This window comes from Hermetia illucens, chromosome 7, assembly GCF_905115235.1.
Source record: "Hermetia illucens chromosome 7, iHerIll2.2.curated.20191125, whole genome shotgun sequence".
Lineage (NCBI taxonomy): Eukaryota > Metazoa > Arthropoda > Insecta > Diptera > Stratiomyidae > Hermetia > Hermetia illucens.
Window position 1 is genome coordinate 10,306,277 of NC_051855.1, and position 17,145 is coordinate 10,323,421.

Here is a 17,145-nt window from a genome sequence, read left to right on the forward strand (position 1 = left end):
GGTCGGGCCTAGTCTTCACTGCCAGTTTCAAAGCTCAGTTGGGGATGCCATCCAAACTTGGCGCCTTGTTGTCACCGAACCTACCACATATTTCCCGCAGCTCCTCCACAGTTACAGGCGGTATTATGCCGTCATTTGGCTGGACAAAAATTTGCCTTCCCCTATTTTCGTGGTGAGGGAACAGAGTGGTAACAATCTGTTTCAGGAGGCACGGACAGGTCACCTGGGGTGATTTCCGCAGCCTTTTCATCACCACTCTGTAAGCCTCGCGCCAAGGGTTAATGTCGGCATGGTCGCACAGCTGTTTGAAGCAGTTCTTTTCGCTCCTCCGAATGGCTTCCTTTAGGCGGCCACGCAATTGCTTGTGTGCCTCCTCTCGACCGTCGCCACCGGGTTTTCCCCTGAACCTCTGGCAAAGCCTCCTTGCCCGAAAACATGCGGCTCGCAAACTTGCGATTTCGTTGTTCCACCAGTAGTTGGGTTGCCTACTGGGGAGCAATCGCCTTCTGGGCATAGTAGCATCGCATGCTTCCGTCACCCATCGAGTGATCAGGGATATGTCGGATTTGAGCACCGCGGAAAACGTGTCCCCCTCGAACGCTTTCACTGTCCAGCCAAACATATCACCCGGCATTTTGCGAAAACTCTTTTTCGAGCTCGATCCGCCCTTGATCTCTATGCAGATTGCCTGGTGGTCGCTGTGAGTATAGTCCTCACTGACATGCCAAGCGATTCTACTGGCTAAAGTGGCACTCACGTATGTCAGGTCCACTATAGACCCCGGGCCCATTCCCCGGAAAGTGTACGAAGACCCAACATTCGCCAGTACCACATCTAGCTCCGCGAATGCTTCGAGGAGAACACGTCCCTTGACATGAAGCCCTCCTCCGGGTGCTCCATTATTTCCTGGAAGGCTTGTTCTCCACAAGTCCACAGCGCTGCTTGGCCGTTTGGTCTTTGACCCAAACGCTACCACCGCGGTTTCGGTATGGTTCACTTAGTATGGCCACATCGATGTTTTTCTCGCGGATGGTTTGCGCGAGTAGATCCTGCGCCGCCTCGCAGTGGTTGAGGTTGATTTGTATCAACCTCATCTGCGATTTGTGTTAAGGGCTCTCCTGTATTCCGGACACCTGCTGCTGCCTGCAATGTGCCGATGGTCTACACCCTCCTTTCCTTTGCACAGTAGACAATTTGGGTCAGCTCCGCAGTCCTTGCTGATGTGGCCTTCCACTCCGCATCTCCTGCATTGCTTTGACCTGTCATTTGGGTTAGTGCATGTTATATATATATATATGTTAGGCTCACCTTTTTGCGTGAGTCTTATACGGTTCACGTGTTCACCCAAGTCCAAGAGGGAACTGTCTGTTTTCACTTTCCCCAAGATTTCCGCGTATGTCAGGTCGCTTGTTGAGTCTATAATCAGCGCATCGGACAGCGACCTCTTTTGTGGCCTACCTTGTTGCTCTACTTTAGTCCAAGTAGAGCACTGACGCATATCTCCTAATGGTTTGGTTTTACTTTGCCCTTCTTGCGCTTTGGAGTCCGCTCTGGAGACTCTATTTTAGTGTCCCTGTGCCGTTTGCGGGGCTCTGCTATTTCTTTTTCACGAAGGGGACCCACTGCTAGATTATCAGCTCTGGTCCGAGTTCCTATCAGGTGTATTGATTTTGAGGACGTTTGTGCTGCTACTTCTACTGTAGCCTTTTTTTTTTCTGAGAGCAGCGTACCTCGTTTCATGCTTCAAAATACATCGGTCTCATAGCACGCACTTGGTTCTTCATTTCGCCATGCACGTTGTGTCAGGGACCTACAAACTCCATCAGGTTCAAAATCATCTCCCCTAACTTTGTAATAGCGTCTTTTTCTCGCCATTTACAGCATTAACACCGTTTGCCGCCGAGTTTTTCGTTACACCTGTAGTTGGCGTGCGCTCCAATATCCGATCTCCTCCACTTTTCCCTGTCGGCAATCTCAATACTCTAGCGCTGCGCCTGGAAGGATCGTTGACGTTTTTAAACGGCTCCTCTTTAGCACTAGTGGATTGCACACCTGCTGCCACGATGTTCTTCGGCAAAGGGGAACACATATCTCCTTCGTGCTGAATCTCCTGATCCATCTTCTACTGTCTACTGTCTGTCTGTCCGTCTGTCTTTCTGTCTGTCCGTCAGCCTCTTTTTTCCCAGGAAGTGGAAATCTTCAAAAGACACTGGTCTGGACGCACCAGCCTGTGGAATTTTTACCCACTAAAACCACCCCCGACTCCCTCCCTGCCCCGCGGAACCACCATAAAGTGTTACATCACGGGGCGGAGTCAGCTCACTCTAGCTTAGTTACCTTTCTTCTATACGCGGCGCACATTACCGCGCTTTTCGCCTCCCCTGTGCCTTTCGCAATTTGGTTTGGATAGATGGGATCATGTAGTTGACCACATCACAATTCTCTTGATGTGCTAGCATTTTTGGCACCAGATTTTCTGGTACAAGCACCTCTCCTAGAGTCTCCTATAGGTTCCTCCTTTCTTCCACAAACCTCGGACAGTGGAAGAATACATGCTGTGGGTCCTCTGGGACTCCATCGCAATGTGGACAGTCGGATGAGGTATCCAATTTAAACCTGTGCAGATATTGGCGATATCCTCCATGCCCCGTCAGAAACTGGGTGAGATTATAATTAGTCTCACCATGTCATCTCTCCAACCACTCCTTGATGGCAGGAATGAGCTTGCCACTGACCCTTTCCCAAGCGTCCCCACCGCTCTTGCCATCTATTTATGGATCTCTCCCTTTCAGTCTTCTTCGTCCGCGATGAGGAAGAGATTGGCTTCCCAGTTCTTGGTCTTATGGATCTTTGATCGTAAAAAATCCTAGCTCCTTTTACTGATCCAATGCCACAGATTCTGTTAAATTCGAACCCACGGCTCTTGAAAGATGTAGGGGAAGTCCTGCGGTTTTATCAGTCTCGCTGCCAACAGATAGGATGATTGAGAAGCTGCAATTTTCTCTATAATTTGTGAGTCGGAGACAATCATTGTTCTTCGCTCTCAAAATGGAGATAATGCCCTACAGTTTCCTGATATGACTGAATTTCAGTCTATATAGGAAAAAGTGGAGCACCATATGGAGACTTCCCCTGAGCACGTCCAGACTCTTTTGGTTCAAGTCGAATACCAATTTGGAACCCTCCACGTTTGTAGATTTGTCTTTCCTGTCATTCATGAACTTTACCCTCCAGTGCCCAAAGTTCACGCCCGGGTTCTGTTCACCCCGCATGCGGATGATGTCCTCTGCCTTCCTTCGAGGGTCCGGTAACCAACATTCGATATGTTCTGTCCTGGGTAGCTCAGTGTTCACAATAGTGTGAACTTGGGCCGACCGCCGGAACTCAAAGCCGGGATTGACTGCTGGAGCTACTTTAAGGCAGCCTCGTCAGTGTACTCCAATTGATTGTTATATCGTGGCTTCGTTCCAGGCTCAAGGATTTTTTTCCAAAGGCATTCCCGGGGGATGGTAAATTGTCCCTCTGACATTTTTCCATCCTTGGAGGAGACTCCACGATAGCACTCAGAACAGAGGCTGCTGCTTGCGGATAAAGCCTCTTCCTTTCCGCCGTCGGGTCCGTATTCTTATGGGCGGGACCAGCTTCACTGAGATCTCTCTCGCTGATTTGATCACCTCCCGGCATACCGGCCCTAATCCCTGCGGGACGCATAAATGTTCTGTCAGGCAGGATTCAGCCTGTATTCCCCCCTCCTCAGTGGCCGAAGTTTTGTTCTGCCGAGCCTTCCTCTTCCGTTTGCGAGTAGATTTGGGCTGTAGTACCCGCGGTACGTGTCGGCCGTAGTCGGATTTCCAGTTTCTCCCAAATTGAGAGGTACCGTGCTTTCCTTTCTGGCTAACTTCACCGTAGGAATTAAATGCAAGTTTTCCACTGAGTCGGAGAGTATGCCTTCTACAGATTTATCTGCAGCGGAGTATGAATCTGGTGAGGCCTCCAAAATCGTCCGAGGGCGGAGCATCATTAGTGTGCCGTAGAAGATGCCATGAAGACGGCAGATCCACCTGGCTCTGCCAAAATTAAACAGCTGATTCCACTATGGTTAAATGATTTTTTTACTAATTATTTAATTTCTCTACAATATTTATATAATTTACATATTCATATACAACTCCTTTCTTTGAAATGGAGAGTCGTAAAAAAGATGTTGGTTACGTTGTTATCCTTGGAGAATTTCTGCTTCCGTCGTTATAAAAAGAACTGAAAGAGGAGACTTTTTTTTCTCTCCCGTCTCTCTCAGTCCCGCTTTTCCAATCAATCTATGAAATCAATACGACTCTCCAAACCCCAATCTATCGGAGCTTTCCGCTTGGTGAACTCTCCACATTACCTAAAGGCTGGAATGTCCAATTACCTTGGCCGTCAAACTCCAGAAGATGAGTATGGAATTTTCTGTAAGGACAAAAATACAGGAGTAATCATTGAGATCTCAAAATGGAAGTCAAGGCAAAATTAAGGGTCTTACCGTAATGTTGGGCGATGTGTTATGGTCAATAAGGTTATACCCATATTTTTGGCAATTTCATAGATTGAGCTTTCAACATCAACCGACACAGCACTTGTGCATTCGTCTAGGAGAGCGTATTTTGGTCTAGAAGAATATTGGGGGGGGAAATAAAGGACTGATCTTGCTGAGGATGTAAATTGATTCCATACAACGTTATTCAAAAGAAGAAAAAAAATGAGGAGAGCCTAGTGGCAAGTGGACTTACTTGTGGTAGAATAATCTCGCAATCGCCATTCTCTGTTTTTCGCCTCCCGATAGTATGTCCTTCCAATCTCGAACCACATCAAAGGAATCTCTGAAATGAAGTTTGATTTATTCAAAAGTAAGATCTTCGACTGACTCTTACAAACCCCCCCCTCCCCTCCTTACTTCCAAAAAACTCAGACAACCAGTTTTCGCAAGCCTCTTTTGAGGCCGACCTAGTAGCACCAAGAGGATTTTGCATGGACCGGAAGAGATGGTAATCACTTGGTGCCAGATCTGGACTATACGGTGGGTGCGACAGGACATCCCATCCGAGCTCCCGTAGCTTCTGGCGGATCATCAAAGATGTGTGAGGCCACACACACCATTCCTGTTGAGCAATCCCGGCCGCTACTGGTCAATCGCCTGCTTCAAACGGTGGAGTTGCTCACAGTAGAAGACCGAATGGAGAGTCTGGCCATAGGTGAGCAGCTCATAGTGAAGCCCATAGTGTTTTACGTAGGCACCTGTCGTGAGACTTACTCCTACGGTCCTCTTCAGACACGGATTCATTTTGTGACCACAATCAGAACCCCGCTGAGACAAGCAACAACGGTACCAGTCTATACCAAGTGCATGGCTTAGCATTCATACTGGTGGATGTAAGAATTACCTAAATCTCTACCGAAATATGGAGTACGGCACCCATGTTGATACGCAACACCACGTCGAGGCCCGAAGGTCTCTTCTCGCTTGAGCACAACCACAACCACCATGAAACTCCCACTAGGGGGGCCAACCGCAAATAACCAAACTGTCCTCACATACAACAGGAGTTCACCCAAAGTATGTGAGTCCAGGGGCTTTCCCGGTTCCCATGATACCAGTATACCCTAGTAAGCTTTGACCAATTTGCCACTTCAGATGAGTCCCCGTGCAGACTCGGGTCTGATCGCCCTTATTAGGTCTTTGGAGCATTCGCCTACTGAATCACGGCCGGCAAACCAAAGTAATTACAGCGTATCCCGGTGCCACCATTATGGAGGTTCTCCTCGACCACTTGGTTTTGGTTTGACCGATAGGGTTGCCGCCCCATCTTCCTCGCCGCCACCTCTGAGCACCAGCAGGTTATAGTGGAGGACTCCCTTCCAATCCCACCAAACACACAGCAAAACATTCCTGGCCGTCAATCCGGGCTTGGCGATGGTTTGGGCCGGCTCGCCGCGCTTCGAGATTTTCGCACGTGATCCACTTTTCATCACCAGTCACCAGCCGCTTCAAAAATGGCTCGAATTCGTTCCGTTTCAGCAGTGCAACGCAGGCGTTGATTCGGTCCAAGAGAAACATCCAGCTTTTTTTTTGGAATCCAATCTTCTGCAAATGGTTCCAAACGGGTTTATGGTCCTTACCCAGTTCCTGGCCAATCAAGCGAATGCTCACATCCCGGTCTACTTGGATGATTTCGACGATTTTATCGGTTTCTACGACGATTGGCCTACCAATATGGGGTGTATCTTCGACATCCACAACACCAGAACGAAATCGATCTAACCAACGCTGTGCTGTACGAATCGTTACAGTATCGGACCCATAAACTTCACAAATTTTTTTGGCCCCCTTGGTTGCATTTTTACCTCTCAGGTAGTACAAACGTAAAATATGACGAATTTCTTCCTTGGTGGACTCCATTTTTGACGTGCTATAACTTGAAACTGAAACGTACGATCATAAAACTGTCAAAGAGACATCTGTAGCCCAGATTGTGGTCTTCAAATCGCCGTATAGTATGACCCGATGCGATAAATACAACACAAGATATGTTTAAGTGTCGCGATCTATTGACAAAATACGACCGACCTAGTATAAAACTTCCAAAAAAGTTCTACTTACCTTTCGGCTATATGCTCCAACGCAACCATCTTCAAAACCTCCCTCAGTTGTGCTTCTGTTACATTCTTTCGATCCATGTCCTCTCTGGTATCAGGATAGATGATCTGATCACATAGGCTACCAATTGACATATACGGCCGTTGTGGTATGTAGAACATACAGGGTTTTCCCTCAATAGGACGTGGTATATGCAATTCCCCACCGTAAATCGGCCAAAGACCGCTCAATATCCGGAATAAACTCGACTTACCGCATCCATTCGGGCCAGTTATAAACAAATGCATACCAGGCTCAATAGACAAGGTCAAGCTGGGTACAACAATATCACAGTTCGGGGTGACAATCGGTACACTATGCAAGTAAATACCCGAAGTCTGATCATCGTCTGTATAGATGATCTTACCCTTGGCCAATGGTTGACCATTTTGGAACTCCAAAATGCTTTCAGCACGACGTGCTTCTGAAATTCGCGTTTTACTATAGATACCCTGAGCTGTTTCTTCAAAAACTTCTAGCATGCCAGCTACACGATAGGTATAACCAGCTAAGGCGACGATTTCTTTGTAGGATGACATCAGACGCTCGATAGCATCCGCTCCTGATATGAGAAGGTTCCGGGCTGTTGTTAAATACTGAGTTCGTTCGCTTACATTGGTACTATTATCTCTGTCTGGAAATAAATGGATAAAGAATGGGAGAGTTCTCTTTTTTGAGTGTTTTTTAAAAAAAGGACCAACTTTCCTTCCTTCTTTCTACTTCAGTTTGATCGCCTTTTACTATAGAGAAACTTACCTTTCCTTGTTGTCGATGTCAAAATGGGCAAGGACACCATCACCATTCCCGTGCCAGACCACACGTATTTCATAAAGAACTGTTCCAACATTACAAACCACAATTTTTGCGAGAAAATCATATTCATTTGGCTGACTAGTCGATTGTAGGCCTCACGTAGTTGAATTAGCTCCACCTGCAAACAAGAAATGGAAACTGAACTAGGGCAGGAAAACAGGTAAAGAAGACGTTTACTGATAATCGCATAAAGCCCCTCTCAAATCAGAAGGGATTCTTGTTAGGGCTATATAGTTCCTGGAAAGATAATCAATCCATCTGAACTTGACCTGTTATCGAACCGACAATCTGCGCTTCAATAGGTTTTACCCTCCTACAACACTGAAAAGTCAAGGCTTCTATAGGCTCGCCTGACTATTGGGTGCTAATATTTTTTCTCGAACGAAATGACCCCTCAGGTGTGTCGACCCAGCGTGATTGCTGAATGCAAAAATGTTGTCTTATTTTAAGGGGAAATTTACGGAGGCTGTGCTAAAAATTAGGTCACCAAAGCTGTCAACCAATCAAACTCCTCTGACAGGTTTGCCAGTCGTGAATACCGACTGCGCAGCATAACATGTTGAATCGGACTGCTCTCAATTAGGCGCTCAATATAATTCGTAGTTATGTCGTGTTCTGATTGCAAAGTCGTTCCCTATGAGACCATCGCACCTCAACATCGGCCGTTGATTGCTGTCCTACGAATTAAGCCACCGATAAAACAGCGTGAGCAACGCACTGGCCCGCCGCGCATCAAATGGTGGCGATTTGGTAAGAAGAGAGAAGCAACGATCTCACTCATACGATTGCCGACCATTACGAATGTGGAAGAATCGTGGAACCAAATGAAAGACACGATCCACAAAGCGACCTCTGCAACCCTCGGGGTCACCAAACCGGGTAAGCGGTACATCGACCGAGATACTTGGCTTTGGAATGATGAGGTCCGTGAAAAGAAACGCCTCTACCACAAATTTCTCGACGATAAAACACCTGCTAATTGTCAAATTTATAAGAATGCCAACCGGCAAGCAAAGAAAGCGGTCGTTGTCAACCGAGCGAACCATTACAAAAATCTTTACTATAAACTGGACACTCGGGATGGCGAGAGAGATCTGTATCGACTTGCTAAAAGCCGTAACGAACGTACACAGGATATCGAACACTCCTGTTGCGTTTAATGACAAGAACGGTACATTGCTTACCAACCGTCGAGCCGCAATGGTTAGGTGGAGAGAATACTTCGAGCAGATTTCAACTGAAGAATTTGCTCATCCTCCACTTCCACAACCATTGCCGACATGTGGACCAGTTCCACCCGTCAGCGCAACTGAAGTCGAGGAGGCAATAAAACGAATGAAATCGGGGAAAGCCACAGGACCTGACGACATCGCATCTGAGCTCTGGAAAGCGAAGAGCTGGGACCCAACACTAGTTTGCGGAGCGTAGAAATATGTTCTGAATAGTTCTTGAAAATTTCAAAGAATTTCGTTTGATAGATTTTGGACTGTGGTGGCAGCCATTTTCAACATGCAGTTTCGAGAAAACGGCATTTGAAAAGTAGAATGCGATTTTTAGCCATAAAACCTTAACTGGCCATTGATCTGGCTATACCTAGTCCGTAAATTTTAGGTTTCTTGAAGAAACACATGTACAGCCTTGGCTTCAATTCTTGTCCTTTTAGCGAAGCCATTCGAACGTCATTCGGACCGATAAATACGCGCTTTATAACGGCGATCAAGACATAAATCTGACATGTGACTTATCACATATATAATTTCCGACCGACCCCCAATATCAAAAAATCACTTTGCCCATACATTCTACACTATATCTAGATACAATTGATGCCAAAAAAAAGAAAAATCGCTCCCGCGGATCCGACACACGGTATGACCCCCTTAAAGCGCAGATTTGGCATACAGTGTTGGGTTTGGTAGAACAGAGATCATTTGTCGCACCTAACCATAGTTCAATACACGGAAAAAAGAAAGGAAAACGAAAAATTCACTTACCTTATGACCTCCATAGAAGGCAATTTCTTCGGCATTCGTAATTATCCTAGAATGTATATGTCGTAGATGACCATAACGATTTGCTTCCTCCGAAACTAGAAGGCCAAACTTCGGCGAAACAATACGTAAAATATGGGCGGTTGTTGATATCACAACAAAGGCTAAAAGTGGTCCTGAAATTATAAACAAGAAAAAAAAAACATTGAATTTTCAGAAAAACCGCGAGAAAGGGTAGTGGATGGAGCCAGATAATATCAACTATTGAATAAGCCCTTCACGAGGATTAACGTCCCTGAGGTCGCTGAGAAAGTAGTTTTGATTCCCCAGCTAGCAGTATACCTGCGCCCTAGGTGGTGGTCTTGAGAAAGCCCCTTGGTGAAGAGCAAATCGCGAATAGCCGGTACACGTCGGGATACCCTGGGAGTCCTCAGAGCCATCCAAAGCCTTCTGTCGACTTCGATGAGGGGATGTAAGCCTAACTTTGTCGAGGTCATAGGTGTAGCGGCAGCGGTATTAGTAGACCGCTTCGCCCCAAGCGACCGCTGATTCTTCCGTGAATTCCGGGATCAGCTAAGCGTAGGGCAGGTCACAGGGAACTGGGGTAGGGACTTTGTCCCCGAGGGTGCACCCATTCCTGAGTGTTGCATCCCGTTCCCTTGCACAAGATGACGACGAAATAGCAGGGAAGGAGAAAGAGTTGACTGCATTTAGCCGCAACCAGAAAATGCGTCACTCACCGCATCGACCAGCGAAAGAGGCAACAAGAGTTAAAACACCCGACAAGACACCGGGACGCCTCGATGAAGAGTCCAGTACGGTGAAGTGCTCCTCCTGTAAAAAAAAAAACCCAGAGAAAATCCATAGACTTCAGCAGGGGAATTCGGACACAAGCCGATTGGGAGCTCAATCGATTGCCCTTGCTAGAGCCGAAGAGGAAAGGGTTATCAGGAAATACGCGGTAGTGCGGAAGCGCATGCGATCGGCAACCTTTATCCAGAAGGACGTCAGCAAAGGCGTGGAAAAAAGGGCTGATGGAAATGGAAGAATATTGGGGACGTGAAACGGTTGTACTTTCCGCTAAAAACGCTGTAAATGCGAAAAGGATCACAGATAGTCTACTGCAAAGCAAACTGGCGGAAAAGCGGAAAGAAGAAGAGAGAACGGAGGAGGGGGAGGAGGAAACAAAGTAGGAGTAAACTGTCGGCTCTGCTCAGTAAACCGACGGAAGGCAAGATATTTCCGATAGTTCTCAGTGAAATCCGCTATAGATAAAGCCCGAAGACAATGCAGCAGAAGTGTCTTCCATACGGGAAACGAAGGGTGGTGGAGTCCTCGTTGAATTAGGGCTGAAAACAACTAACAAGAGTACGTTCTGTGAGGTGGCCAAGGAGCCACTGGGAGAGAAAGCTCTCGTGTATAGTCTAGAGCCACGTAGGCTCTCATGAAATCCGAAATCTTGGTCAAAGTGAAGAAGACCATTAAGCATGAATGCCTGAAAGTAACCACTGTGGAATTCTTAAAGCAAAGAACTTCCATTGGTAGAAATCCCGAGCAATTCGCGAGGAAACCCAGGGGAGAAATCAAAATTGAGGGGTAGTATGGATAACTCCCACCAAGTCTTACAGGTGCTTCCACTGTGGACACACGTTTACAACTTGTCAGGGACCCGAAAGGAAGACAGAATGTCGTAGATGCGGTCAGGTAGGCTACCAAGCGAAGACCCGCAACGAAAAAGAGAATAACAGGCTCAGGGGCGTCTGGTGAGAGTCTTGCACACACTGCGAGCTAAGGGTGGTGTTTAGTCTTAAGCGCGTAGCTGGAAAAAGCTACGACGCGGCTAACAAGATCCTCAGCCTACAAATTAGCATGCACCGGAGTACAACCATAAGTGGCTAGCGTAATTCGATGTGGAGCTAAAAGCTGAATCAGCGAACAATACCAGGGCCCAGCTTGATGGCCCCTCGACTTATTGGGTATCGCTGCTGTCTGGGCTCAGGACGACACCTAACTTCGGGTTCGCCCAAGCCCGAGGAAATGGCTTTGTCCGAAATCGGTGTTTAGGCAAATCAAAATAGCAATGGACAAGGATGCTGCTAGAATCTGGCCCTTAAGTCGTCTTATGGCGAACGTTGGGGACTCTATATCAACCAGGAGACGTCTTCTTATGGAAGCAACGCAGTCTGGTCTCCTCAACGGCGTGAAAAGGGTTAATGCCTTTGGCAAGGAGGTGTATCATAAGCGCTTTGCCCAAATACAGAAACAGGAGTTGCGTCTGCCTATCGCAATGTCTCCGTACCGGCGGGTTATCACGGTAGTAATCCCGTTGTCCTCCATGATAACGTAGAGCTATCTGCAGCCGCAGGGAGAAAAATTTCACATGGGTCTGTGCCCGTAAAGAACCACAAGTCACACTAACCGAATGTTGCCTTGTAAGCGGACTTCCCGCCCGCACGTGTCAGTAAGACCCATGTTCCTCCCAGCATAGGCGATACGGCGACCCGAATAAGGTTGTGGCTGGTCGGTTGAGGTGAACGTTTCCTGGGGGTTTCGGAATCCAATACGCCACTTTGTCATAATCCCGAGACAGGTGGACCGCGATTTAGAGGAGGTAGCATGCCCTAAACTAGGGGAAACACCTGAGTTAGTCCAGCTAACTTAGGAGAGATGCAGGGGGATCTGCTACTGAAAGCCTACGGAACTTTCGGCGACTGTCTACTGTTTGGTAGGTAGGCAGTTCAATGAGGGGAAAGGACGACTGGAAGCACCATAAAGTGCAGGGGTAGCGGATGGCGAAAAGCTAGCGACTGCCATGGCTGTGTCAACGCGAGCCTGTGCCTGAATTTGGGGCAAATACCCGAACAAAAATATGGAAGAAGGAAACAAAATACCATTCATATTGAAACACAAAAGGATATTGATGCCAATCTTGTTGATTATGGGACCATCGAAGTAGATACTGCAACAAGCGATAAGGAGAGAAGGTAACGCACCTGGATCCCTTTAAGCGAAGTGGATCCCTTTAAGCGAAGAAATTCTACGGTCTCCACTTAGGTCCGTGAAGACGAATCGACGACCAGGTATTGATAGTGGTAAAAGCTGTACCGCGCCAGCAAGGAAGAGGTGGTGCATGCTAACGACTGGAAAATGGATGCGTTCATGAGTACTCAGGGTATAAAATTGCCTGAAGGAGATGGGTAATACCCTGGACACCTTCAAAACACAGGCCATGGATGAGTTAGGCTCGAAGAACCAATGCACGGCAAATATAGGACAGTTACAAACTCCTACGGTGACCCCATTGCGACAGGTACCTATTGTTACCAAAAGGATGGAACGAGCCACTCAAACAAGTCCAAAGCAGACAGTTGTAGAGGGCCCAAAGAGGAACAGAGAAAGAATGGAGGATACTGGTGTAAAACTTCGAACACCAAAGAAAAGCTGAGGGTCCAAAGAACCAGTAACGGACGGAGTATAACGCTTGGACCTCAAATCGGAGCCAAGGAAGCAGGTAAAAGGAAGGAAGCCCCGTCGGATGCCAGGAGGTGACCTCTCTTACACTGAGATTCTTCTAAAGGTGAACGGAAATCCGACGCTAAGCGGATTGGAAGACAATGTCACACGGATGAGAAAAACGCAAAAGGAAGAACGACTCCTGGAGCTTCGGAAGACGCCGGACGAAAGGACGCCCAACTACCAACTAGTCTACTACTTCGTTATTAGACACTTAGGTGAGGTAGTTACGGTGAGGCAGTTAAGCCACGAGATAGCTGTGGAGTGCAGGGACCTTGACGAGATCACGACGATAATGTCGACGCAATAAACAATTTACGGAAAGCATACGGCGATCAAAGATACTACTCTTTGAGCTCCCAGGGCGAAACGTGGATTGGTACCCGCGATGGAGCATAAGACCTGGGAAACACCTGCTGAACCAAAACCAACAGCTCTACTACCAAACCCTAGCTCCACCTCCACGTGGTGATCGCTGGGAGTTCTTTCTTTATGAAAAACTGCAGACAGAGAAAGATGAAGGCGAGTTTCCCGCCCCTAAAAATGGGGCAAAATGTACCAACTGGTCCTTCAGGTTGGGGGTTGGGTAGGGCCGACAACCGTACACGGAAAGTCTACGTTACGAAGCCACGAAAGGAGCCTCGGACAGGATGGATTTTACAACGACGAACCCGGCAACGAAAACCGAATAACGTGCGCTCCCTGTACAGAGATGAAGCTGATGATACCCTGTCCCAATATAGGGCTGATATAACAGCATTACAAGAGATGCGATGGACAGGGACCGGTTTCCTGGAGAAGAGCCACTACACCTCATAAACGTTCACGCCCCTACAGAGGAGACTGCAGAGTCGGAGAAGAATACCTTCTACGAGGCAGTAGAACGAACCCTCGAAGCCTGTCCCAGATATGATATCAAAATCATACTTGGGGTTTTTGAACAGCCAAGTAGGGAAGGAGCCAGTATTCAGGGGATACGTTGGCTCCCATAGCTTACACGAAAAAACAAATGATAACGGACTGCGGATTATTCAATTAGCAGGGTCACACGAAATGGTTGTTGGAAGTACCTGGTTTGCGCGTAGAGCGGTCCATGAACATACATGGGCCTCTCCAGACGGGACCACTTTCAACCAAATTGACCACATGTTGATCGAACGCCGCCACCTCTCAGCCTTGATCAATGGGGCCAATATAGATTCGGATAACTATCTCGTTGGCATGGTGCTCCGAGCTCGAATAACAACACCACCTAGAATTCCCTCTGACAATCAGGTGAGAGTTAGCACTGAAGCCAACCACAACACAACCCTCCGCGACACCTATTAGAGGGAAATGGATGTCGCAGTAACCGCAGTCAACGCAGTCTTCTCAATCACCTGAAGAACGTTATCATTGTTACGGCCACAAACATACTTGGCCCCAGCCGCAAAAGGAGTCGGAACGGCTGGTTTGACGGTGACGGTAAGCTAGCAACGGAACGGAAGAATGCTGCATACCGAGTAAAAACGCGGACACGCGCAGAGACTTATCACGAACTCCGTCGAGCGGAGAAGCTACTTCACAGGCGGAAAAAGGAAGCCTGGGCAAATCCAGGCAAATCAGCAACAGATCAGATTTCCTCTGTGCGGCAAGCGATGGAAAAACTGTTGGAATATAGAGCATGCACCACCTCTTCATCGACTTTAAAGCCGCCTATGACAGCATAGTCAGGGTAAAACTGTACACGCCCATGAGAGAATTCCGTATCCCAACGAAATTGATAAGACTAACTAGGCTGACCCTGGCCACTCTCAAGACTAGTTGACATCAACAACGACCTAAGACAAGGAGATGCCCTATCATGCGTCCTCTTTAACCTGGCCCACGAGAAAGTGATCCGTGATGCTGTGATAAATGCGAGGGGTACGATCCTCTTTAAGTCCACCTAACTAGTGGTCTATGCTGACGATACAGAGACGTACAAACTGCCTTCATCCAGATCAAGCAGGTGGCGCGAGATCTTGGACTGCACATTAATGAAGACAAGACAAAATATATGGTGGCAACGTCAGCACCGAAAGCCAGCCAACCAACAACATCAACATCAAACCACACTAGTCAAACTGGAAGAATAAAGATAGGATAATACCGCAATGTCGTCCGTCCAGTCGCTCTCTATGGTTCTGAGTGTTGGCCGACTATAAAAGACAATGAACGGCGTCTTGCGGTAATGGAGACGAAGATACTACCTTGGACTAGTGGCGTCACACGTTTAGATCACATCCGAAATGAGGATATCCGCGATCGTTATGGGGTTGCACCGATCGTGGAAAAGTTGCGAAAGAGGCGTCTTCGATGGTATGGTAAACGACCAAAAGGCAGACCTAAGCAACGGTGGCTTGATACGCTGAATGGGGATCTGAAAGCCTCGAGATTGCACCCAGATCAGACATTCGATAGAGCCAAATGGCGAAGCCGATCACGACGAGCCGACCCCGCTTGTGAACGGGACAAAGACTGAAGAAAAAGAAGAAGAAGAAGATAATTTCTCCTATCTAGGGTCGAAAATCACAACCGATAACAGTTACGATGATGAAATCCGCGTACGGTTGTTGTCAGCCAACAGAGCCTATTTCAGCTTACAAAAACTGTTCCGCTCGAAACGTCTCACCTAGGGTCAAAGCTTTTACTGTACAACGCAATGATCTTGCCAGTCCTCATTTATTCCCCGGAAACTTAGGTTCTTAGCAAGAAAAATTGGGCCGCCTTTGAGAGAAGAATCCTCCGAAGAATTTTTGGCCCCCTACATGAGGATGGACGATTCCGTGGCCTACATAACGACGAAATCTATGAGCGATACCATGACCGTCCGGTTGTGGATAAAATTCGGCTCAATAGGTTACGGTGGGCGGGTCACTTAATCCGTATAGATGGGGATGATCCAGCCCGGAAATTCTATAAGGGCAATATCTATGGTAGAAAAAGAAGACGTGGCAGACCCTGCCAGAGATGGAGCGATGCCGTAGGTCAAGACGCCAGACAGCTTTTAGGGTTATCGAATTGGTGGACCTCGCCGCAAAACCGGGATGTCTGGAGTTCCTTACTAAGGCAGGCTTAGATTGGATACCGGTTGTTGCGCCGCAAATGAGAAAAAGTTTAAAATCAAATAATTACCTGAAAATATATTAGCTCGCATTTTTTGTGATGATCGCATCATTGCTAGCCCAATGAGCATTAAATCGAAACATGGTTTTGTCAAGTGGCTATATAAATGTGCCACGGAACTAGCAAAAACTGATATGTCTTCAGTTAATCTGAAATATGATTAAAAGAAAAAAACAAATAAACAATAAATGGAAATTTCATAATTATAATCTAATAATTTTTCATTGAGAAATACAAGTACTATAAATTATAAAAGAAAATAAAAAGTGTTATTTTTTTTTAATTATCACATTTTTAAGAAAGCAGTATATGGTTATAACCTTAAAGAATGAACCAATAAACATCAGGAATTGAGAAAAGAAATCAATTGGCCGATTAAATGGTAGTTGAATAAATAATTAATCAAAAGCTTACAAATAATATATGCAAAATTAAATAAAAAAATAATAAATTGAACAAAGAAAAGCAAACAAAAAAAACAATAAATTAATGAATGAAAAACGGAAATACAAACGAAAGAAATAATAACCTACGATTCTCATTCATTGAAAATATAAAATTATAAAAAAATTATAGCATTATAAATATAAATAAAATATATAATAAAATATAAAATAAATATAATAAATATAAAAATAAATATAATAAATATAAATATAAAATAAATTATAAATATAAATAAATATAAATTAATATAAATTAATATAAATATATAAATATCAATAAATAGATATAAATAAATATATAAATAAAAACAAAAAGAGAATTATTACTTACCGATGGTCGGCATTCTCAATACGCCCATCTAAATTTGATACGCGATAGTAATTTTGATTCTTAAAGTATAGGTGGTACGAATGTTTAACCAGTCTTGTTCTATTTAAAAGAATTAAACATTAATTTAAATATTTCAACTAAAAATGTTAAAAATCATTGCAATGCTAGAGCCCCAAAAGGAAAAATATTCAAATATTCAAGTCGTCAAGTGGCCTGTTAAAAATGTATAGT

General features: G+C 45.9%; 1 protein-coding gene across 3 annotated transcripts in view; it reads right to left on the reverse strand.

Moving 5' to 3' along the window:
* Positions 1 to 4,088: 4,088 nt before the first annotated feature.
* Positions 4,089 to 17,145, reverse strand: part of LOC119660722 (ATP-binding cassette sub-family D member) — an 85,700-nt gene continuing 72,643 nt past the window's right edge. For all 3 annotated transcript variants that reach the window (XM_038069375.1, XM_038069374.1, XM_038069373.1), the window contains 8 exons: positions 16,915 to 17,013; positions 16,147 to 16,286; positions 9,481 to 9,653; positions 7,430 to 7,604; positions 6,638 to 7,307; positions 4,770 to 4,859; positions 4,523 to 4,648; positions 4,089 to 4,449 (listed from right to left, as the gene is read on the reverse strand). In XM_038069375.1, coding sequence (XP_037925303.1) covers positions 4,350 to 4,449; positions 4,523 to 4,648; positions 4,770 to 4,859; positions 6,638 to 7,307; positions 7,430 to 7,604; positions 9,481 to 9,653; positions 16,147 to 16,286; positions 16,915 to 17,013 — 1,573 coding nt within the window. In that variant the 3' untranslated portion in view covers positions 4,089 to 4,349. The remainder of the gene's footprint in view (positions 4,450 to 4,522; positions 4,649 to 4,769; positions 4,860 to 6,637; positions 7,308 to 7,429; positions 7,605 to 9,480; positions 9,654 to 16,146; positions 16,287 to 16,914; positions 17,014 to 17,145) is intronic.